At 43.7% G+C, this 25156-nt stretch overlaps 1 protein-coding gene across 10 annotated transcripts in view; it reads right to left on the bottom strand.

The window, feature by feature from the left end:
- Positions 1-25156, bottom strand: part of KALRN (kalirin RhoGEF kinase) — an 856470-nt gene that overhangs the window by 272046 nt on the left and 559268 nt on the right. For 9 of the 10 annotated variants that reach the window (XR_014450786.1, XM_083153542.1, XM_083153544.1 and 6 more), the window contains 7 exons: positions 21784-21873; positions 21611-21703; positions 21021-21132; positions 15861-16051; positions 8981-9082; positions 7851-7993; positions 6906-7008 (listed from right to left, as the gene is read on the bottom strand). Coding sequence is in view for 9 of the 10 variants with exons in the window: in XM_083153542.1 (XP_083009668.1) it covers positions 6906-7008; positions 7851-7993; positions 8981-9082; positions 15861-16051; positions 21021-21132; positions 21611-21703; positions 21784-21873 (834 nt within the window). In the remaining variant the exon portion in view is untranslated. Of the gene's footprint in view, positions 1-1779; positions 1906-6905; positions 7009-7850; positions 7994-8980; positions 9083-15860; positions 16052-21020; positions 21133-21610; positions 21704-21783; positions 21874-25156 lie in introns of those variants that run through there. The other variant, XM_083153551.1, reaches the window with a different exon arrangement.

Raw genomic sequence — 25156 nt, 5'->3', positions numbered from 1 at the left:
GAAAACAATCCATGATACTGCAAGAGGATGCCTCTATCCATTTTGTTTTGTTCAGCTCTTTGCCTTCTTGGACTCTGGAGGAGGGCTTGCTTGTGACGAGGGCTGATTCATATTAACCCCTTGTGTGCTACGAGGTGGTATGCTGGACTATTCAATGCTGATTTAACTAGCGCTCATTTACCTCTTTTTACTATATATATATATATATATATATATATATATATATATATATATAGTGCTATTTTTCAGCAGGAGCCAGCAGGAACTCAGTTCCTGAACCTCTAATTAAATATGACATCAACAGGAACTGAAAATGTACTTTTCATAAGATAAGTTTTATTTTAAAGTCACCTTTGAGTGCCTTTGTTTCTAAATGCAATATATACATCTATCTCTCCCTCCCTCTCTCTATTATAGATGTTTTTTTATTATTTAATTGATCCACCCCCAGACCTGGAGTTCCTGAACCTATATTTCCAGAAAAATAGTACTGTGTGTGTATATATATATATATATATATATATATATATATATATATATATATATATATATATAATATAGTACGTTATGAGTGTATGGGTCTCCAATGAAATATACAGGAAATCAGCAGTAACAAAGCACTATATATAATGGTACTTGTTTCCTAGCACGGCGCCCAGATTTTCTACGTATGGCACCGTAGCGAAATCGCATCGCTTTATAGCCATTATAGCAGCATGCGATGCGATTTTTTCATGAATTTTTTTTATTTTTATTTTACACCACAATATCGCATCGCATTGCATGCCGCTACGGGACACATATTACTTTACATGTAATGTATTACTTTACATGTATTCCGCGTCCGCTCGCCACGCTTCGGGCTCGGTGGCTCGCTGCGCTCGCCACACTATATAAAATTAACTCCACGCCGACATGGATAGCGGGATAATGAAAAAATTGGAGGATGTTTTCCGCCACCGCTCGCCACGCTTCGGGGTGGCGTGGATAGTGGGGGGGTGCGTTAAACCTATTTTTTGGGACATACAATCATATTATTGTATACCTAATGTCATGGCATCACACGCCCTATAAAATCACATGCGATTCTGCGGCAGATGCGATGGCCCCGGGCTGAGAGAGCAGTGACTAAATTACATAGGAAAATCGCACATCACATAGCCCTAAAATGGCCCATGCGATGCTATGCGATTTCACTACGCAGAATAACCCACTAAGCAAATTGCTTAGTGGGCGCCGTGCTAGGAAACAAGTACCTATATTTTGTTTACATTTCTGTTCTCCCCACTCCACATTCAAATATTTTAAAGGAGAGCCACCTGAATCTTCCTAGTCTGCCTTGCAGAATGACACCTGGATAACACAGCGCTTTAAATCCACAAAGCGCTAACACAATGCAGAAACAGGCATAAAAGAAATAGGCTAGGAATATTAACCTAACACTGACTGGGTTAATCAGTAGCCACAACATGACAGTTCTTGGCAGGGATAGAAATGGTTTCGCTCTTCTATGTAATATAGGCAGAACCTGATGATTTAATCTTGGGGCCCATAGTTCATAGAAACTAAATCATCCAACATACAACTCACTCTCTATACAGATATCCTTAAGCATGTATCACACCATAACATCCCCAATAAAGAAAGAAGCCTTCGGAGCTTATCCTGTAACATGATTGTCAATGTTCCTCTAGCAAGCCAGTCATTTCCCCATATTGTGTTTCTTAAGAGCTCTCTCAACAAAGACATTTTCAGAGTTTAAATTTCTCATCTACTTACAGGTAGCCTCTTTGTCTGCATTGTATTCAGCCACTTTTTCATGGTGTATTCAGCTGGCTGTCGTCCCTCCCGCTAGTGGTTAGAAGGCACAGCAGTGTGGTTGCAGAATTGTGTTTGTGCAGCTGTGCTGAGTGTGTTTAGCAGTGTGTGTGCAGCTGTTAAGAGAGTGCTGAAGAGAGTTTGCAAACTGTCACACTAGAGGCCAGTACAGTGCCTGCAGCAAGATCACATGCGTGTCAGGAACATCTTGTGATTAGCAGATACTGCGTTAGTAATTAGGATACAATACTAGTTAGAGGAGGAGTATAAAGTATAAAGCTTACTACTTGCATTGAAGAGATCACACTACTATTCTGTGGGGAACCCCATTTGGAAAATTAGACCATTTATAAATTACTAGTACATATTTTCCATCATGAGACTCAATAATACAGTCAATATATGGCAATGGCATGGCACTGTGTATTATTATAAGATACTAGCATGGCACTTGCTTGATGTAATGTATGATGTAATGATGTATGCATGTAAACAAAAGAAGCTGTAAATAGGTGCTATGCACATGCAGAGGGGCTAGGGGCATGGCCACAGGCTCATAGAGCACAGGCCATGTCCCCCACATTGGCGAAAATGCAACATGGCCTTAAGGGAGTGCCGCAGTTATAAGCAATACTCCTGCCTGAGATGTCACGCCCCCAAATTTCGGGCTCGCGCCTTAGCCGCATGCACTTGGCCACAAAAGTTGGGATGTATACCCAATGGTACTAAGGTTGTGTGTTAAATTCCCACCATGGCACCAACTGGGGAGTTTGTAAATTCTCCAGAATACAAACACACTTGTAGATTAATTGGTCTCTGCGTGTATGTGTGTGTATGTACATGTGGTATTGAATATAGATTGTGAGCACCATTGAGGTAAGGACAATGATCAGATATTCTTTGTATAGCACTTTGGAATGTGTATAACTGGTAATTATAACTGGTACATAAACAGCATTTTAAGGACATTGGCCCTTATTCAGATCTGATCTCAGTTCAAATTTGTTCTCAAAATGGGCAAAACCATGTGCACTGCAGTTGGTGCAGATGTAACATGCCTGCGTAAGTGATGCATGGCGTGAGTTCCATACAAAAGGCCCGGATTCACCTTCTTTGCACCTTGACAAAGGGGCGCCCAGGCCCCAAAACGTTGGTACTTTGCACAATACAGTGTTTATTCAAAAGCTCCTCTGAGTGCCTCTTCCTTTCTACAAGACTATCCATACTCATCTGAAGGCACCAGGGTCACCTTACGCACTAAGGAGAGTGCCAGACCGCACACCACAGTACAAAGATCTTTATATAGTACTACATCTTTTTCTAAATTGAACAAAACCAAAACTGAGGCTTTACATTTTCATATAATTTTTGACTCTTTGGCCCGTCTTAAACTACCGGTACTCTATAAGTATAATTGGAAGAATAATTATATTTTATATTTAGGTTTTAAAATCCCTAAATATCTAGATCACGTTTTATGCAGTGTATTGGCCTTAGATTTTCTCTATACATTATAGGGATTTACAAAGAATGTCCTTACTATGCACATCTCCTAATAATGGCGTTAGTAGTGTAAATGCATTCACTTAACTCTCAGCGATCTTGGTGTTTATGACTATAGAAAAGGAAATAACACAAAATGGGCCTAATTCAGACTTGATCGCAGGGCAAAGCCATGTGCACTGTAGGTGGGGCAATTAAACATGTGCAGAGAGAGTTACATTTGCGTGGGGTGTGTTGAAATCTGAATTGCAGTGTAAATACTGTATAAAGCAGCCAGTTGTTTTCCTGCACAGAAACAATAACCCATCCAAATCTAATGCTGTGTACACACTTGTACAATCTGCATGAGATCCAGATGAGATACATTTTAGACTATCTGCATACAATATATACAATTTAGACTATCTGCATACAATTTAGACTATATAGTACAGATCTGCACTATATAGTCTATGCAGCCAAGACTTTCTGGCTGCGATACGGGAGCGCGCATCGAGATCGCATCTGGATCGCAAGTAGGGATGCCAATCCCGGGGCATTTTTTCAATCCCGGGATTCGGGATTGAAAAATGCTCAATCCCGGGATTCCCGGGATCCCTGGATTGGCCTCCCTAATAAAGAAAAAAACCGGCCCCTCCCCCAGATGACAATATAAATTTCTCCTAAAGCTGCCCCCCGCACTGTCACTTACGGCGGCGGGGGTTGTGGTGACAGGGCAGCAGCAGGACGGCTATCTCCGGCGGGTGGGCGGAAGGCTGGGATTGGCACAACGGGCGTCTGTCCGGCTTTGGGACAGTGTGCTGTGCTGACAGGCAGAGCAGCGGCCGGGCTGCACAGCGTGATGTGATGTCAGGGTTCACGCTGCGCAGCCTGGGTGCCGCCATGCTTGTCAGCACAGCACTCAGTCCCTCCCAACTCCCGACAGCAGCACCGGGGGTAAGAAACAGTCAGCCGGGCAGCGTCTGAGCCATATTCTGGTGCTTAGTGCTGCCCGGCTTTAAACCAAAACTAATGGGGTTACTAATCCCGGAATCCCGGGATTGGAAGCTTCAATCCCGGGATCCAAATCCCGGCAATTTTAGGCCAAAATCCCGGGATCCCGCCGATCCCGATCCCGGGATTGGCCTCCCTAATCGCAAGGGATAAAACCCATACAATCTACATGAGATCCAGATGAGATTTTGACTGTATAGTCAAAATCTCATCTGGATCTCATGCAGATTGTACAAGTTTGTACACAGTGTGCATGTTACATTTTGCAGAACATAAAAAGAGAGCCACATGGCTGGCATGGACATCACATTATTAAATGCTTTCCAAGTTTGAGAATATTTGGTGTGAACATATGACTGTAGCTTATTGCTATAATCACTATCATGCAAACACTTCTCCATTTGTAGGGATAGTGACATAAGTCAGTACAGTATGTGGAAGGGCATTAATAAGGATGAAAAAGGACAGGGGCAGGCTACATAAATCAGGTTGGGAAGCACAGCTGAACTGAAATGATCCAAGCACTGATGTTAGCGATACCCCTTTCACACTGCAGCTCTTAACCGGTATATTGCCAATTTTTCTAGCCTTTTAAAATGGTTAGAGCTGCAGTGTGAAAGCGGTATTTGCAAACAGGTAAAAAGCAGAGTCCTACACGTTCAGAGTCGTTTTTTATGCAGTGTGAACGGCTCTGAACCGGTATTTAGCTGGTCCCGCTCTGTGCATATATAATGAGCGGGACCCAGTGCAGTGAATATATAATGAACGGGACCTGTTCATTATATATGTGCATATGTAATGAGCGGGACCCGCTCATTACATATGCACATATTTAATGAGTGGGACTCGTTCATTAACCCCTTCAGTGGCAATCCCGAGAATTTTCCGGGCTATGCCTCAGAGTCCAGTCTGGCAAGCCCGGAAATTCTTGGATTGCCACTGTTTAGAGCCGGGCAGTGCTGCTGAGTTCAATCGCTGGACTCACCCGGCTCCCTCCCCTCTGTCGTGCCTCCGGGTTTTCTATTGACGTCTCCGGCGCCGGCTTATGACAAGCCAGCTGCCGGGATGGGGCGCAGGGCCGGGCAGCAGCTGATTGACAGTTCAGCGGCGCTGCCCAGACCCGGGGAGAGTGTGGTGGAGTTTTTTTTAGGGAGCGCTCCCCATAAAAATCTCACCCAGTGGGGAGCACTCCCTAAAAAAAAACACCACTGAAGGGGTTAAATATGAACAAATGTATTGAGCGGGTCCAGCTCATTAAATATGCACTGCACTGTCTCATAGCTACTGTGTGTCCTGTTCTCCTCCATCTGCTTTCACACCACAAACCTGCTTGAGACCCGGTATTTACGTGTGGTGTGAAAGGGGTTTTACTTGCTCTGAATCATTTTAAGAAACATTTTAAATACTGGGTCTAAGCAGGTTTTGCGGTGTGAAAGCAGCATTAGAGGGATATTTTTACTTAGAGAATGTGGGATCTTTTCATGTCAGACTCTTTTAAATGTAATTGTTTTAAAATGTTATTTTATATATTTTTTGTTAAGAAATAAGAAAAGTAAGAAAATGTTTTATTATGCTATTTGTGTATCCAGTACAGTAGTTTTTTTTAAGCTTTTTTATCCTCCATGCTGGCTGTGGCAAATGACAGCATAGACTGCTGCAACAGGGGGCTAAAGTCGTCAGATGGCAACAGAGACCATTCATGTAATGTAATTTCCGGGTTTTAACCTGTTTGCATCACTGCAACTCATCCGCTACTTAAACTACTATACTTTAACCTACAATCCACTCTACTTGACTAAGAGAAAGGAGTAAATGGGGTGCATTACATTGGCTGCGGACACCGATGCTCAAATATTTAAGTTTTTTTTCAATGAAAGGTGTGCAAGAATCTGTACTTGGGATTCTCTTAACCCTTTGAGTGCCAACATCTCTGTGACAGATGTTCAAAATATCGAGCGTCGGTCACATTTGTTATATTAATTCAAATAACAAATGTTTTGTAAAAATAGATTATATTTCCTATATAAAGGTAAACAATACAGGTCATCATTATGAATAAAAATGTTTGCATGGTGATTTTTACACCTCTTTTGACAAAATTCACTTGGAACTCAAAGGGTTAATTATCAATTATAGTATGCGATACACCAGTGGTTCCCAAACTGTGAGCACTTGCATGGGTGTCCTGGGTTGGTGGTCCAGGACCAATTAAAAATATTTATGGTCAATGTAATAGCCAAAATCAGTGCTTTTGGCTTCTAATCATAAATTATGTGGGCAAACAGAAGCGAATCCTGTTCCTCACCACATAACGGATTATAAGGATGACATATAAAGACAATTTATTTAATTTACTATTTTTTTGTAAAGTACTCAATAAGAAATTCTTGGCCTACTAGTGCCACTAAAAAAATTCTGATATTTTAGGGTGCCGTGATTTTTAAAAGTTTGGGAACCTCTGCCATACACTATATATAGCGAACAATGAAACTGCCACAGGGCAAATAAAGCGTAATAAACTGTAGAATATCAGCTTTGAAATAACTATTAACAATTTCGCAGTATGCTCATGTTGTCCATTCAGGTCTTACCTTATCACTGTCTACAGTGTTCTGCGACGTTCTGGAGGCAATTGAGATGTTGTCTGGCTGGCTGCTCCCATCACCTTGACTATCAATATCCTCCAATCCATCTCTGTGGCAGAGAGACATTTGTCCGGTTATTCCAATAAAACAAAGCAGTTCTCAATCATCCTCTCCTTATGTAACCTTCACTGAATTTTAAATTAAGTATGTGTACTGTATGTCCAAAATAGTCCGATAATAGGAGCGCTCACCAAATAATGTGGAAAAAAATATCCAGAATGGATTACCACTCAATGACACAGGTATATATTTATTTACAGATTTATAATATGATTATTATAATGCTGGAAAAGAATCTATACTGCAACCTGCATTGAGATAAAAGTATTCCTCCAACAGTCCCAGAGCCAAATGTGGCATGCAGTGATTAGTAGTTCCACAACATCTGGAGAGTTGAATCTTGCCCAAGCCTGTGAGCAATGGGCGATGGCCACTAACTCAGCAATACCTCTTTAACATTGCAAATGCCGGGTCGCACTCGGGATTTGGACATGGATCCGTCCCAGGAGCAACCCGGCATTTGCGAGGATAGTCCCTGATAGCGATCCAGAAATAAGCCGGGTCGATAATGTCAGAAAGGGGGTGCAGCTGCGATAATCATTTGGGGGCGGGGGAAGAGGCAGAGCTTGGAGCTTATGCTGTCTCCACCATATAGCGTGAATGGGACCCGGCTCGCTCGACCCAGGTTACTCGTTCACACTGCACAGAAACCAGGGTATGACCAGGGTATTAACCCTTCTTAATGTTCTTCTTACACACCGCATATTGTCCCGGGTCGAACCGGCAACAACCCGGGTTGGACCCTGGTTATTTGTGTGATGTGAAGGGGGTATAATACATGTATGCCCGGCTACAGATCACCATTCCATTGACTAAAGAAAGAATTGATACCTCTTGCTGTTGTTCCGCTGCTTTGCTGGGGTCTTTGGGGGATGGATTGGCTCCTTCAATGCTCCTTTCAGATGGATCATTCTCTCTTGGATTACCTCTCGAATGTTTTTGATCCACTCCTGCTTCACTTCTATGCTCGATGCCTTCCAACACAAGAAATAAGGTCTAAAACAGATTTTACCCAGCAACCAGCCATACAAAGAGCCCACATATTTTAATGGCAATTCATTGTAATACTGTATGTAACCCCATAATGTAGAGAGGAGGGGATACATAGCTCTTTCCAACTGATGTAATGGATTAGACCAGTGGTTCCCAAACTGTGTGCCTAGGCTCCCTGGGGTGCCTCGGAGCACTTGCAGGGGTGCCTCAGGTTGGTGAACCAATTCAAATTATTTATGGCCAATGAAATAGTCAAAATCAGTGCTTGTGGCTTCCAATTAAGAATATGTGGGTAAACAGAAGTGAATCATGTTTCTCACCACATAACTGGACCTAAGGAAAACATGTTAATCACAACTTATTTAATATCAGTAACGAACTTTTGGCCTAGGGGTGCCGTGAAAAATATTCTGATACTTAAGGGTGCCGCAATTCAAAAAGTTTGGGAACCACTGGATTAGACTATAAAGACTATAAAGTCTCTGGCCAAGACTGTTTTCATCTGTTTTTACCACTTCAAAATGATTGTGTTATATATCTAGGGACACTAAACACTACAATGATAAAAGCCATTCTAAAACTCAGATAAACATGGAATAGCAAAGTGGGGATTAGGGCCGTTTTAACAGCATAGTGGGCGCTAGACAAAGCAATGTACTGGGGCCACTACTTAAGATAAAAAAATAAAAACTTCCCACAGTGTCTCTCCACATGCTATCAGCAATTAGAATGCTCACAGACATTAACTGTTTGGCTGCAGGCCAATAAATCTAATTTTATGAACACAATCAAAGCAGCCTGGCAGCAATCTCTCCAAAGGCACCAGCAAACCTCTGCTCAAAGGCCCCTAGAATTGTGGCGCCCTAGGACAGCTGCCCAGTATGTTAAGATGGCCATGGTTGAGATTCCCTACATATCCATGTGCATAATATATTCAGTAAAATCTTATAATATAATCTGAAACAAACCTTGAGCACAGTTTTGTTGTCAGAGGATGGAGTGCGGCCTGACCACAAAGCAAACTTGCAGGGGTCTCCTTCAACGTGCTCAGTCACCCCCAATTCTGAAGTCTTGGAGAGATAAAAGTGCAGAGCTTTTTATATAATGTAAGATACATTCCTAGCGCATTAGTTAGACCAATAGTATAAGAATAATATAGAACAACAGTAGAACAAAGGGCCCAGTTCCCTTCATATTTAAAAGTACAGAGGGGCAGATATGTTAAGCCTGGTAAAGTGATTAAGTGTTGATAAAGTGTGTTAAAGTGGAAGGTGATAAAACACACCAGCCAATCAGCTGTGTTTAAAAAAATAGGATTTTAATACCTACCGGTAAATTCTTTTCACTGAATTCATATGGGGTACTGAGGTCTTGTTTGCTGAGGGCAAGAGAACAACTTGTGATTGGCTGTTTGTTACTGTGCTGATGTAGTGGTTTACAGGGCATGTATATGATAAAAACATTTTTACATAGATAAGATGGGAAGTTGTTTCCACAGTATTAAGGCCCCCATACACTAGTATGACTTCTCAGAGGCATAAAACCGCATGCGATTTACCTTGAACTCCCCATCTTCCATGGCGCAGGATCGCATACAATACACCATATGTGGTTCTTTTGCATACAATGTCTCGTATGCGATCCCATATGGTCCCAGTTGTGGATTTTTAATGAACACAAGCTGCTTTATGCAGTGTGGGAGCCAAATAATTTTACGTTGTATTGAATAGCACACAGGAGATAGCATTACTTTGCATACATCGTACACTGGACTTTGGATACAGGGGGCTATATCAGAAGCACTTCAAACCACCTCCATACCTCCAATGGATGCTGCCTGGTAAAGTAATAAAGCAGTGATAAAGTGGAATGGGATAATGCACCAGTCAATAAGCTCCTGTCATTTTTTTTCACTTTCATTCATTATGGGGTACTGAGGTCTTATAACCTTGGGGAATAGAGGGTATCCGACAGGAGACAGGCACATACCATTTTCTTCAACCAGGGTGTGCTGGCTCCTCCCCTCTACTTCCCCCTACTAGCCAGTTAAGAAAACTGTGCCCGAAGGAAGGATAACGTATGTGAGGTAGGAATTAGCATTATGATAACGTGGTGAGATTTGCTCCAGCACACCACAACAAACACAACTCTCTCAACTAAACGTAGTTAACCCCGTCATTGTGTTATTAGAAACATAAATTGTATAAGATTTTTGTGGAGCAATTAGTCACCAAAACTCAGCTGCTCCTAAACAGGTCAATGGACCAATAACTTTACAGAATGCCAGAAGTTGCAATTAGCAAGAAGGCAATAACAGGATCACAACCTGTGCAACCAGAGAACCGCATTGAGGCGGGCGCTCAGTACCCCATATGAATTCAGTGAAAAGGATTTACCGGTAGGTATTAAAATCCTATTTTCACTTTCATTCATTATGGGGTACTGAGGTCTTATAACCTTGGGGAGGTCCCAAAGCTTCCAGAAAGGACGGGAACGTGCGGAGCCTGTTGCAACACGGCCTGCCCAAACTGGGTATCATCCCTGGCCACAGTGTCAAATTTATAAAATTTGACGAAAGTGTGTTGACCAGACCAGGTGGCAGCTCTACATAGCTGCAATGCTGACACACCCCGAGCAGCCGCCCAGGATGCTCCTACGGCTCTAGTGGAGTGGGCTCTCACTGATGCCGGAATAGTCAAATGGGATGCCACATATGCTTGCTGTGTTGTGGAATGAATCCATCTAGCAATCAATTGTTTCAATGCCGGGCAGCCTTTCTTTAGTGCGTCATACAACACAAAAAGACACTCCGTCTTATGGATCCTTGATGTTCTTCTAACGTAGATCTGCAAGATTCTAACCACATCAAGTGACTCAGGAATATCTTTATGTCCTGAACAAGAAGGCACCACAATCGGCTGGTTCATATGGAACGCCGAGACCACTTTAGGCAGGAACTGCTGTCTTGTCCGAAGTTCCGCCCTGTCTTGATGGAAAATCAGATATGGACTCTTACAAGAGAGAGCACCAAGCTCAGAAACTCTTCTGGCGAAGGCCAGAGCCAGTAGCGTCACCGTCTTCCAGGTGAGGTATTTCAAGTCAATGGTGTCCACTGGTTCAAACACGGCTGACTGAAGGTACTCCAGGACAACATCTAGGTCCCAGGGTGCCGTTGGCGCCACAAATGGAGGCTGTATTCTCAAGACTCCTTGCAAAAAGGTCTGGACTTCGGGATAGACCGCTAACAGAAAGGCCGATATTTGAACTTTTACAGACCCCAGCCGGAGTCCCTTATCAAGGCCCACCTGCAAGAAATGCAGGAAACGGTCTAATTTAAAATCTGCTGGCGGAAAACTAATGTGCTCGCACCAAGACACATATCTTCACCAGATCTTATGGTAGTGCAAGGCCGTCACTGCCTTCCTGGCCCGGGTCATGGTGTTTATGACCGAGGAATGAAATCCTTTCAGAGCTAGGATGTTCCGCTCAACCTCCAGGCCGTTAAACGAAGACGCCCTAAGTCCTGGTAGACAAAGGGGCCTTGTACTAGAAGATCTCTTCTTAGAGGCAGCCGCCACGGTTCTTCTACCAGCATGTTTTGCAGACTTGCGTACCATGCTCTCCTGGGCCAATCCGGTGCTATTAGGATTGCCTGCACCCTCTGATGTCTGATCCTCTGCAACACTCTCCCCAGGAGGGGGAGGGGCGGGAACAGGTACACTAGGTCGTATGACCAGTCCGTGGTCAGAGCATCTGTTGCCTCTGCTTGAGGATCCCTTGTCCTTGAGCAATACCTTTCCACCTTGTGGTTGGTCCTTGAGGCCATTAAGTCTATCTGTGGGAGCCCCCACAGATCTACGATGCTTTCGAACACCTGAGGATGCAGACCCCATTCTCCGGGGTGGAGGTCGTGACGACTCAGGAAGTCCGCCTCCCAGTTGTCCACCCCGGGTATGAAGATGGCAGATATCGCCACAGCATGCATCTCTGCCCAGGTCAGAATCTTGAAGACTTCTCTCATGCACGCTCTGCTCTTCGTACCGCCTTGGCGGTTTATGTAAGCAACTGTCGTTGCATTGTCCGACTGGACTTGTATCGCCTGATGTTCCAGGAGGGAGTGAGCCTCCAGAAGAGCATAGTGTACAGCTCTCAGCTCCAAGATGTTTATGTGGAGCTGTGTTTCCATGTATGTCCACCGGCCCTGGAATCGCATTTCCTGTGTAACTGCCCCCCAGCTGTGAAGGCTGGCATCTGTGGTCAGCAAGATCCAGTCCTGGATCCCGAATCGTCTCCCTGCATGGAGATTTGGCATATGTAGCCACCACTGCAGGGACTGTCTTGCCTTCACAGACAAGCGAATCAACCTGTGCATGTGGATGTGTGAGCTCGACCATTTGCTCAATAGGTCCCACTGGAATATTCTTGATTGAAATCTCCCGAACTGAAGTGCCTCGAATGAGGCCACCATAGTTCCCATCAGTCTGATGCAGAGGTAGACCGAGACTCTTTCTGGGGCTAGCACCTCCCTCAACAGCTGTTGTATCGCTGCAATCTTCTCCCCTGGGAGAAACACCCTTCTCTCCGCTGTGTCCAAAATCATCCCCAAGAACTGGAGACGTTGGGTCGGAATCAGTGAAGATTTTGGTATATTCAGGATCCATCCATGCTGAGACAGGAGATTTCTTGTTGTCTCTATGGCCCCCAGCAGCTTGGACACTGACTCCGCTTTCAGCAACAAGTCGTCCAAGTATGGGATGATGTTTATCCCCTGAGCCCTTAGTAAGGACATCATCTCCGCCATCACCTTGGTGAAGACTCGTGGGGCCGTTGAAAGTCCAAATGGTAGGGCTTGGAAATGGAATTGTTCCTCCAGGATTGCAAATCTCAGGAAGGCCTGGTGTGGGGCCCACACCGGTATGTGGAGGTATGCGTCCTTCACATCGATGGATGCTAGATATTCTCCCTCTTCCAGACCTGCAATCTCTGCCCTCAGGGATTCCGTTTGGAATTTGAACACCCTCAAGTATGGGTTCAGGGACTTTAGATTTAAGATGGGTCGAACCGACCCATCTGGTTTTGGAACCACAAATAGGTTTGAAAAGTAACCCTTGTTCCTTTCTGACGCTGGCACTGGTATAATGACCTGTGCTAGGATCAGCTTTTGTACAGCTTGTCTGAGGATACTGCGATCCTCCGCTGCTGCTGGGAGTCCCGACCTGAAATATCTCTGAGGGGGTGGTCTTTTGAACTCCAGCCTGTTACCGTGTGAAATAATGGCCCTGACCCAAGGGTCGAGGGCGGATGCATCCCACACGTGACTGAAGAACCTCAGTCTTGCACCCACCGCGGGAATATTCCGAGGTGGGAGTGGCCCGTCATGAGGCGGGCTTAGGGGTAGCTGCGCTTGTGCTACGGTCTCTTGTAGCAGCAGCCGCTGCCTTCTTAGGCTTACCCCTGGCGCCTCTATTGGCGGTGGAGCCTCCTCTGGCCTTGGACATGAATTTAGAGGTCCGAAAATCTGCTGTGAACCCCCTGTGAAAGGGCGTCTTACCGGGGTGGAGGCTGACGGGAGGAATGTGGACTTACCAGTCGTAGATTTTGATATCAAATCATCCAGTTCACTCCCAAAGAGCCTATCCCCTGTGAAGGGGAGACTCTCTACGCTGCGTTTGGAGTCCGCGTCAGCGACCCACTGCCGCAAGCACAGGGCCCTGCGGGCCGACACAGCCATGGCCGAGTTGCGGGCATTAATTGCACCTAACTCTTTTTGTGCTTCGCACATCATCTTTGCTGTGTCCTGGATGTGACGTAGCTTTTCCGCTACCGTAGGTACATCCATGTCTGCCCAAACAGCAACCCGAAAATAACAAACTAAAATAAATTGAAGAAAAACTCTCTGGATCTCCAGGAGTGTGCATCCTCTCCTGAGGGCACATTTTCTAAAACTGGCTAGTAGGGGGAAGTAGAGGAGAGGAGCCAGCACACCCTGGTTGAAGAAAATGTTATGTGCCTGTCTCCTGTCGGATACCCTCTATTCCCCAAGGTTATAAGACCTCAGTACCCCATAATGAATGAAAGTGAAAAAAAATGACAGGAGCTTATTGACTGGTGCATTATCCCATTCCACTTTATCACTGCTTTATTACTTTACCAGGCAGCATCCATTGGAGGTATGGAGGTGGTTTGAAGTGCTTCTGATATAGCCCCCTGTATCCAAAGTCCAGTGTACGATGTATGCAAAGTAATGCTATCTCCTGTGTGCTATTCAATACAACGTAAAATTATTTGGCTCCCACACTGCATAAAGCAGCTTGTGTTCATTAAAAATCCACAACTGGGACCATATGGGATCGCATACGAGACATTGTATGCAAAAGAACCACATATGGTGTATTGTATGCGATCCTGCGCCATGGAAGATGGGGAGTTCAAGGTAAATCGCATGCGGTTTTATGCCTCTGAGAAGTCATACTAGTGTATGGGGGCCTTAATACTGTGGAAACAACTTCCCATCTTATCTATGTAAAAATGTTTTTATCATATACATGCCCTGTAAACCACTACATCAGCACAGTAACAAACAGCCAATCACAAGTTGTTCTCTTGCTCTCACAACTATCATCGTCTGCTATTTGCACCTGCCCCTGAACATTGAAAAATACAGCTGGGATACAGTATGTGCATCTTTATCCCTTCTTTTCGCAACTGCAAATACTTGGCCTACTGTACATTAGACTTTATAGTTACAAATATAGATGAGTGTATATTAGTTCATCCACTCTTTGCCCATGTGTTCAGCAATTTCAAGCAAGAAACGCAATGCAAACTGACATCACTCACTCAATCAACATCAGACCTGTGATGTCTTCTATGTAGGACTGTTATTGTCTACATTAAGGTATATTAACTATGTGTGTGTGTATCTATCTATATATCTTTATAATTTTTATTATTATCTCTACCACTCAAATGGTGGGATACGGTCTCTAGGTCGACTCAATAAAGGTTGACATACTTTAGATCGAACACTGAATGTCGACAGGGCTAAGGTCGACACATGGAATAGGTCGACATGGCTAAGGTCAACATGGTTGGAAGGTCAATACAAGGAAAGAAAGACGGAGAAAGGGAGATCCCTCAAGTAAACCCTACTAAGGAGGAAATTAACATAAACTTTGGAGAACCAGGTGATAAGAGCGCCATTAAAGGGCCATCAGCCTTTGTGTATAATACAAGCATTAGGTCAACAATGGGAAGGTCGAGAGCCAAAACGTTGACATGAGTTTTTTACTTTTGTTTTGAGCAGACATGTTCTGACAGGCAGTATTTCATACCCTGACATCCACTATGGTGTGGTTGGAGAATATAATAATGTGCCGAGAGCAGTGAGGTACCGTGCCCGAAGCATGGGGAGCAAAGGGAGCCATACAAGGGGACGCAGTACACTAAGATGGTGGTACATGTCGACTATGTCAACATTTGGGCCAAAAACTTAAAAACCTCATGTCACCCTATTAACGGTCGACCTTCCCATTGTTGACCAAATGCTTCTGTCGAACTTCTAACCCTGTTGACCTATTACAGGTATTGACCTAAGCCCTGTCGAACTTCAGTGGTGGAACCAATGTACTGTATGTTGACCTTCATTGAGTCGACCCTATGACGCATACCTCAAATGGTGACATCAATAAACAATGAAGAGTGTTTATATCGGATGAAATATGAAAGAGACACTGATTCAATGAATGAGCTATTAAGGAGGAAGCACAGAGGGGAGGGAGTTCTCATCATGCTGGCCACATTCCTTCTTATTTACAACGCAATTATATTCTAATTTTGTTTTCTCACCAGCAGCTTATTCTTGTAAACATATTTTGTGTGACCAGTTGAGTCTTTTATCTCCTTGCTGAAAACCAGAGAGATCTCAAACAGGAAAAGGTGTCTGTCCCTCCCTTTGCGGATGAGAGACTTAGGATCCCAGACTTGGAAGGAATCCTGGAGAATAAGCTCACCCTGAACATCCAGGTTCTCATCAAACCCTAAAGAAAAAATGAGTTAAACAGAGCCATTTACTGTATGTCCAATAATTTTTTAATCCTATCGGTCTAATATGTAATTTTTTTGTATATTATTATATATATTGCATATCATTTATAGTTCATTCTGATCAGATATCAAATGTTGAATCTCATGTATTCATATTCGACCTTGTGCCCTGCGAATTTCACCTCTTCCCAAAGATAAAAGAGCACCTTTAGGGTCAATAGTTACTGACGAGGAGGAGAAAGCTGCCGTTCAGTCCTGGATAGTCATCTCTCAAGCGATACGCAACTAATTGCTTTGTTTCTTTTTATGTCTGCATAATTGTACATACATATTTATAATCATTTGGAATATACTATTGTTGGATAGGAAAGTAATGCATCCATGGCTAAAAGTTTTTTATTTGTGAATATATTTGAACACTTTTTTTGTACATAATGGGCGAGATTTATTGTGTTGACCGTTTTTCCGAAAATGCGATTTTTGCTTAAATCGCCCTGTATCGCCGTTTTTTAAAATCGCATTTTTTCCAGAAATCGCATATTTAATGAGGTGTGTTTTCCCGCATGAAAAGTGCGAGAAAGTGCGATGTAGGGCGATTTTCAGGATGAAAAGTGCGATTTTTTAGTCATGAAAAGGTGCGATTTTGTTAAAATGTGTGATTTTGTGTTTAAAAAAATAAAATAAAATAAATAAATTGGTGTGAGGTCCCCCCTCCTGTACATAACCAGCCCCGGGCTCATTGAGCCGGACCTGGTTCCAAAAATACGTGGGACAAAAAGCGTAGGGGTCCCCAGTATTTCTGAAACCAGCCCCGGACTCTTGGACCGGTCCTGGTTCCAAAAATACGGGGGACAAAAAATCTGGGGGTCCCCCGTATTTTGAAACCAGCACCGGGCTCCAACAGCCCGCAGTGTCATGCCACAGCCGGGAGACACTTTTCACACAAGGTCCCCCGGCCGTACCATGAGCACCGTGGCTGGTCAGCCTTTGATGGGGTACCTGGAGGAGTGGGGACCCCCCCAATAAAGGGGTCCCCCCCCCAGGCTTCTCCCGTCCAGGGCTGACTAGAATAGGTTGGCATAAGAGCCGTGCTGGTGAGGGGTAAGTTGGAATCTGAGGAAAGGATTGGCCAATGTTTTTTTGGAGATGGAATTAATCTTCGGTGAAATATAATTGAATTGATTAACCCACAGGAGTTTTTTGTATCATTAGTGCTCTTGATGCGTTTCTGAAATAATGACTCACGAGCAATACTCAATACATTTTGTTTAGCCTCATTGAGGATCTTGTGACTGTACCCTCTATTAAGAAACTTGATGATGAGACTGTCGATTTGAGATATGGCCACTTCTTTATCACTGTTGATTCTTGAAATGCGAATCATTTGGGAATAGGGTAAGCCTCTTTTGAGGCTATAAGGATGACAAATCGTGACTGCAAGTGATTGATTGCGGTCATTGGGTTTGTGATAGACTGTGGTGGAAATGGTATTACCAGTATTGGTAATCTTAACATCCAAAAAAATCATTTCACTCCTACTGAGCATGTAGGTGAATTTGATAGGACTGAAGATACATTATACGCATCTATTAACTCTTTAAATTTTGCTTCAGAAGAAGACCATAGTACAAACAGGTCGTCTATATAGCGACCAAATAACCGCACATGTGTCATGACTGCAGGATTATTATAGAACAGGTCATTTTCAATAGCAAACATCACAATATTTGCATAGCTTGGGGCTGCGCTAGAACCCATCGTACAGGGACACATTGGTGAAGACATACACACCAGCAGATCCAATGTCCACTCGTAAAAGAACATTGGGTTGCATAAGATGTACGTGTGTTACATGTAAGTTCCTAATGCCAGGAGATACTTTTTACCATCCCCACTCAGGAAAGCAGTTAAAGATTAGACATACATTATCGTGTAACTCAAAATTTGTTGTCTACCAGATAATCTGCCCGTGTGGTCTCAGGAATATTGGAAAGACTGAGTGTGCCTTCAAAGAGCGGATGTCGGCACACAGGTCATCCACAAAAGCGGCTTTGGTAGCTGGGGGCAGCCAACAGCCTGTAGCACAGCACTTTGCTGCTGCAGGACATTCATTGACTAGTGTGAGATATCGCATGATTGACCATGTTGTTGCTTAGGTCAGGGGAGGTGATAGAGGTAGGCTCCTTTTGCAATGTGACGCTAAGTGGATAATGCAGTTTGATACAATCGCCCCCCCTTGAATGAAGTGGCAGGATTGGGCGCGTTTGTATAATATTAAGTCATTGGTTTAAGGGATCAGGCTAAGTACTGACAACATCAAAATGTCTCTGTAGAAAGATGCTGAACAAGAAACACATAGTATGTGGTTTGAACTCGATTTATGGATAAGCCATGTTCTATTTATTTTGTAAGCGATGTTGGTGTATATATGTTTCTATATATGTATGTAAATGTTTGTATGTTATTTTACACATTCTGAGCAAACTGGTTGCTATTAGCAACCTCTTATACACTGTTTTTTAAGATTGAGAGAAGCCGGTTACGGCTCACTGTGTGACGTCATTTGACAGCGCTGTCGGCCAAGGCGTGCATGCCAGCGGGCTGGATCAGCGTTGCTTGTTCTTATATTAGGTTGGTGTGTTTAGTCACTGTTGTTAGCCTGAGGAAAATACAGTTATCTGTATTGAAACGTTGCTTCTAACAATAATTTTTTTTTCACGTTTTCAAAAAGGACAGTGCTGCAGTAATTGGAATTATATATATATATATATATATATATATATATATATATATATATATATATATGAAACACTGATAGTGCTGGTGCGCTGACACCTGCAGTCTTTAACCCTTCAATGGGTTACTTTCTGACTTTGCTGCACAGAAGTCAGATCTTAGTGCACTTTGGGTGATAGATACATTGGGGAGCGGCTGTCGAAATAGACAGTCCACAGGTGAATTTGGACACAATCTGGAAAAACAATAAACAAAGGAGGCGCCTAATAGTCCATTATCGTTTAATTAATAAAAACTCATAAGAACATTCCTTTAAAACAGTTTGGCCCTTATTCTAATTGATTCGGACCACTGTGTGTGCGGTCAGACGGCCGATGTTTGGTGTTTGCGCATGTGCAGAGGCGTTTCTGCGCATGTTCGAACAGCTCGCACGTCCAAACACGGTGAGTTCAGTGCAGAAAATGATCGGTCGGAACCGCCCGAGCAGGGGGTGCAGAGGGGCGTGAAGGGCTGTTGAGGCTCATTACCATATGCGCACACCCCGAATGGCATGGGCGTTCCCATGGAACCGCTGGGCGTATGTTTGGTAATGCGGCCAAGACGCATGTGTGGGGGTCAAACAGTTGACATAGCCGGATGTCAGCTGCCCGCTCATATCCCTGCTTTCATACGGAAACATGTCCGAGTGGTCTGGAGCACTCGGTGCTGCCTGACCACTCGGTCCATCATTCGATGGATGGCGACCATTGGAGGTTGGGGGAGGTTCCCACAGACGGAGGAGGTGTTCACATGAAACATCCACTCACGGTCCGTACGCTCTGCGTCTTACAGCGTTCGGACGGTGTGAGCGATCTGTACGGTAGGCGGTGCTAAGAACACTTGGTTCCTGTCCGAAATACGCATCCATCCGAATCAACTAGAATAAGGGCCTTAGTACATTATCCGTACCAATATATACATCTGTGTGGGCTGATTACCACATGGTACTAAACAAAAATCCCACTAACATGCTGCTGCTCACAAGATATCCTCTAGGAGGTTTCTTCCTCTTTTTTTCCACATTTTGTTAATCCTGACTGGGTAATCAGAAAGATTTCAAACATTTAACACAGTGGTGGTTAAAGAGAAAACCTGAAAGCTTCTCAGTATAACACACAGCAGCACAGCACAGCATCTGCCACTTGTGAACAATATTGCATCTGAGTGCAAACATACTGTGAGGAGTGGTGAGCAATGTATCATGGGAAACTGGAGAATTTTACCGCACAATTCCTGTCAATGATGGCATATGCAGAAGATTCAAGATTATCGATTATCAATTTAAATAGATATCAATGTTGGGCACACTACAGATGCATATCCTGTGTCAGGCTCCCAGAGCACATTCTGGCACTTATCCTCGGAGAATCCCATTGTAAAACATTTCTGGATTATTGGGCACTCACTCTTAATAGAGAACCCATGTTGATACTGGTGCTAGTGGGATGTTTCATGGCTCAATATCTGTTAATTAAATATACCAGAAAATATGTTATTAATGTCTGTATGCTGGCTACAATCTGTATAACTCGCTACTGGTTTGGTGGTCACATTAGCTAACTAAACTGTTAGCCAGAAGTATACGTTCCTAGCTAAAAATGAAGAATCCAAGTTAAATCAGATCTGCTATTAGTGGCACCAAGCTATGTTTAGGGTATAATGTGTCTTTTTGCCCTCACAAGTGAGATTAACAGTGTTGAATTTTATATGCGACAAACCTCTTTAACATGTCTTTCCCTCTGTTTGAGTCTCTGTGCACCTATGAGACATTAATATGTACTGTACTACTTATTTGTTCAATATTTTTTTTTTTACTACACCTGTTTTGAATGTACTGGTTTATGCTTATTTCTATCAAATGTTATATATGTTGTATATACTATATGTGATTTATAAATTATACAGTCCTCATGTCAGGTGCATGGCACGTCTAACCTGTGTTGAATGGCTTGTATTTTGTCCTGATTATTTTGATTATTTTATTTCCCTGTTTTGTTCATTTTTGATTTTTAAAATCTTCAGTGAACATTACTCAAAAAAAAACAATTTATTGAAGTCAGGTGAATCTGGTGAAATGTTTTATAGCTAATCATAGTCATAAACTTGGTGCTGAGGCTACACTAGTTGTAACATGGCTGAGCCAATTACTGACTGTCACTTATCAATATATAAGAGGATGGCAGGCACCTTCCAGCATGCTGACATGCATAGCATCGTTGGCTCTCTTTGGGACGCTCAACATCACCTCCAGACCATCCTTGAGTTCCCCCTTCCCTTCCTCACAGCAGGTCAGAAGCTCCTAGCAAAAACATGAAGTTGCATTTAATACAATTCCTCCTCACAGCTGCCCACCATTCTAGACACACAGGGAACAAGTTGTGCAGATATGGATCTGGTTATGGTAAGTAATTATGAAACCCTGGAATGGAAAATTAAATAAAGAGGAGAAATACACAATAGACAATCCACATCACTAATTCCAGGAATCAATAAGTATAGGATACTATGGGTAATAAATGCATACAAGTCCGGGTGCTTCTAATACCGCCTCCCAGTTATTGGCAGTGTATCCCCTCACATTACAGTACTTCCTACTGAACTGTGTAAGAGACAAGAGATAGCCACACAAGAAGCCCTGTCAGTAAGCTACAAAATAAGGTCTAAAAAACTAGTTCGAACTGCACTGCTACCAATTACCATTATAATACTACTTATTATAACTAATGGGTCACTATAACAGAGTAACAGGTTTTATAACTGTCTGCCAATATCTGTACCTTGAGCAGAAGCTGATACTTTGTGATCCTTTGAACAGGTTTGATAAGATACGAGGAGATGGAGTTAGCCAGCCCATGTCTTTGCTGGATCTCCTGTAATGCAGGAAGGAGATCATGAGGCAAAGGTTACCAGCAATACTGTCAGAATCCACTTACTGGAGAATAATACTTACATCAAAGAAGCTCCCAGCATGTTCCAGGATAAGCTGGCTGGAGTCTGGTTTATTTTTACAGTATGTCACATACATCTGAAACTTGTCAGCCTAGTAGGAAAAGAAAATGATAAACGCGATTCAGATGAGAAATTGGAAATGAGTATAAAGAGAATGTATTATGCAAAATTAGTTTAGTATTGTATCTTCAAAAAAATAGAATGTTTTTTTTTTTGCATAATGACTATACACAAAAAATATCAGCAAAGTTAATTATAGATCAGAACCAGCATAGGGCATGTATCAATGTATACTATATGACAGTGGTTCCCAAACTTTTTAAAATCACGGCACCCTAGAGCAGTGGTTCCCAACCTGGGGTACTAGTACCCCTGGGGGTACTCTGCAGACCAGTTGGGGGTACTTAAAAATAATATCGGTAATGGCGGACGATGAAAAGGACTTTTGATGGCTGAAGAAGACCCATTGCCATGGACACAAACCATGTTGTGTCATATGCCTGACCAGCAATCCACTGGGAGCTTCCCATGCTGCCCTCAGACATCAGCAGTCATCTGCCCAGCACTGACAAAGGTGGAGGAAGCAGCGGCAATAATCCTACCGGTGTTAGTGGGAATCCTGGAGATAATACACAACCAGTGCCTAGACACAGAAGGGCATGATTCCTTGCTGTATACTCCTCAGCACCTCCTTAATATAAGGACATGCATAAGGATCCGAATACCGCTAAGTACTGTCCATATTTCAAAATGAGAGGAGGGGGTACTTATCAATGAAAAGCCTAATCAAGGGGTACGGGAGAGAAAAAAGGTTGGGAACCACTGCCCTAGAGCATCAGAATTTTTTTCACGGCACCCCCAGTCCAAAAGTTTCTTATTCTGTAAATTGATTTGTATGTCATACATGGGTGTATTTATGGGTAAGGGACAGGATTAGCTTCTGTTTGTCCTCCAAATATTTTTATTATTGGTAGCCCACCAGCAATGTTTTTGCCTTTTACAATGACCATAAATAATTTCAATTGCCTCTAGACCACTAATCCAAGGCACACCTGCAAGTGTCCCGAGGCACCCCAGGGAGCCTAGGCACACAGTTTGGGAACCACTGCTATATGACATGATCTATGACCAAAATTCACAAGAGAAATCTTTTATTTTTAATAAATCTCCTGGGTGAAAATGATGCCACTTGGAAGGAAATGTAACTTAGAGTTTGTATGACTGAGGAAATAAGCAATAATTCTGTGCTAGATTTCTAAATAATGCAGTAGTAGAGAATGATAGTCAGATCAGATATCTCACATGCACTAAAGCAGAGTAGTCTCACTAATGCAATATTTGTTGCAGGATTTATTTCAGGCAAATCATAGCTAACGTTCTGTAGCATTAAGGAAGCACACAATAATTTTTTAATTCACATGTGAGGGACAGAGGTAGCAATGCTCTGCTAAATGAGGGGCAAAGGTGGCAGAAATTTGCTGAATGAGGAGCAGGGGGTAGCAGTTATCTACAGATGGAGGGTCGAGATGGTAGAGCTCTGCATATAGAGGAATACAGATTGTAGAATTCTTCTGGATGAGGAGGCAGCACTCTGCTTGTTAAGGGGATAGCGTAGAAGTGCTCTGTTGGTGGAGGGGCCGAGATTACAGCGCTTTGCTGGATGAACATTAGAACTTGCGGGGTAGAGATGGCACATCTATGCTGTTGGAGTGGCAGAGGTAGCAGAGCTCTGCTGGTAAAGAGGCAGAGGTGGCAGCATTCTATTGAGGGGGCAGAGGTGTCACTACTGGTGGAGGGGCAGAGTTCTGCTTGTGGAGGGATGGCGCTATGCTGGTATAAGGCAGTGCTTTGCTGGGAGAGGGGAGAGGTAAAAGCGCTCTGAAGGTGGAGGGGTAAAGGTAGCAGTGCTCTGATGGTGGAGGGGAAAGGTGGCACAAGTTCGATAGAGTAGGGGCAGAGATGGCCGCAGTATGATGCTGGGATGGAAGAGTTTACTGGATGAGGAGATGAGGTGGAAATGCTCTGCTGATAATACACCAGAAGATTTGCCTGGAGATGAAGGGCGGTAGTGGCAGCGGGATATGGTCACTAGATCTACAAGCAGATGGTCGATAAGCATTAGGTTGACCTAATGAACCTGTTGACCTAACCCATGTAGACGGAACGAAAGAGAGAAAGATTTGTCGTATTGTGATGCACCACTTAATTAGTCCTAAAATATACCTTTTATTTTCATATGTAAAAGCAAGCGAAAGATAAAAAAAAAATATTTTGCCCTGAAGAAGCAGATAGCGAAAACACGCGCTCGGCACCTCCAGCAGTGCGGGCGTTGCTCTCCGTGTGTGCCCTCACAATAATATACTTATACTCCTATCTCAGCTCTTTTTAGGGCTAGACCGTTTGCACACATATGTTTGTCTCACTACCGTGAATTTAGTCGGTAACAGCATACCGTCACCAGCAACTATCAACCTATGCTGCAGCTTAGATTAGTGAATTAACCCTGCCAGCACTGTCTGATATTATACTGTCTCAATATCGTATTAATACATGTGAAATATACACAGTATTAGGTTTATACTTCATTTTATGGGACAATATACATATACAACCACCGGCATACGAATAGGGAATGATACCCATACTATCCACAATAGCAGTGGCGTAACTACCGAGGGTGCACGGGGTGCAGTTGCTATGGGGCCTGGACAGTACCAGGGGCCCGCTTCATCCCCTGCAACCTGTCACACCAGACCAGCGAGTGTGCACTGCAGAGCGCAGGAGCGGGCCGGGGAGGTGTCTGTCATGGAGGGAAAAAACCCGCCCTCCAGCCGCAGCGCACCTGTCGGCACTGGAGGGGGAAGGAGTATTGGAGGAGGATGATTTTGCAGCGAAGCAGCAGCGGCCCTGCCAATAGGACTGGAGCCAGAAGATGGATGGGGCAGGGGAGCTGGAGGAGAGGAAGGTGAAAGTGTCGGTAATTTTAAATGTTAGGGCAGCAGCGCGGACGGGACTCCAGCGCTCAGCGTTAGAAGCCCCATACACTGACCTGCAGTTAGTGGATGGGACCTCTGGTGCTGAGCGCTGGAGTCCCGTCCGCGCTGCTGCAGCAGTGATGTAGCAAACCCTTTTCTCCCCATCGCTATCTATCTACTGTCACTGTCCCTCACTCTCTCCCCCAATCGCTGTCACCTACTCACCCCATCGCTGGGGGGGGCCTTGAGGGTACTTTGCTATGGGGCGCATGAGGTTCTTGTTACGCCTCTGCACAATAGCGTTATGAGACATCAATTGCTCTGTATGTGGTACATTTGGTGACAGAGCCTGATCGTCTATCACCGACAATCCTGAATGCAAAAATAAGGTCACTGCAG

This window comes from Crinia signifera, chromosome 7 (genome assembly GCF_055691185.1).
Source record: "Crinia signifera chromosome 7, ASM5569118v1, whole genome shotgun sequence".
NCBI classification, from domain to species: Eukaryota; Metazoa; Chordata; class Amphibia; order Anura; family Myobatrachidae; genus Crinia; species Crinia signifera.
This window is presented reverse-complemented; position numbering and strand designations above follow the sequence as displayed.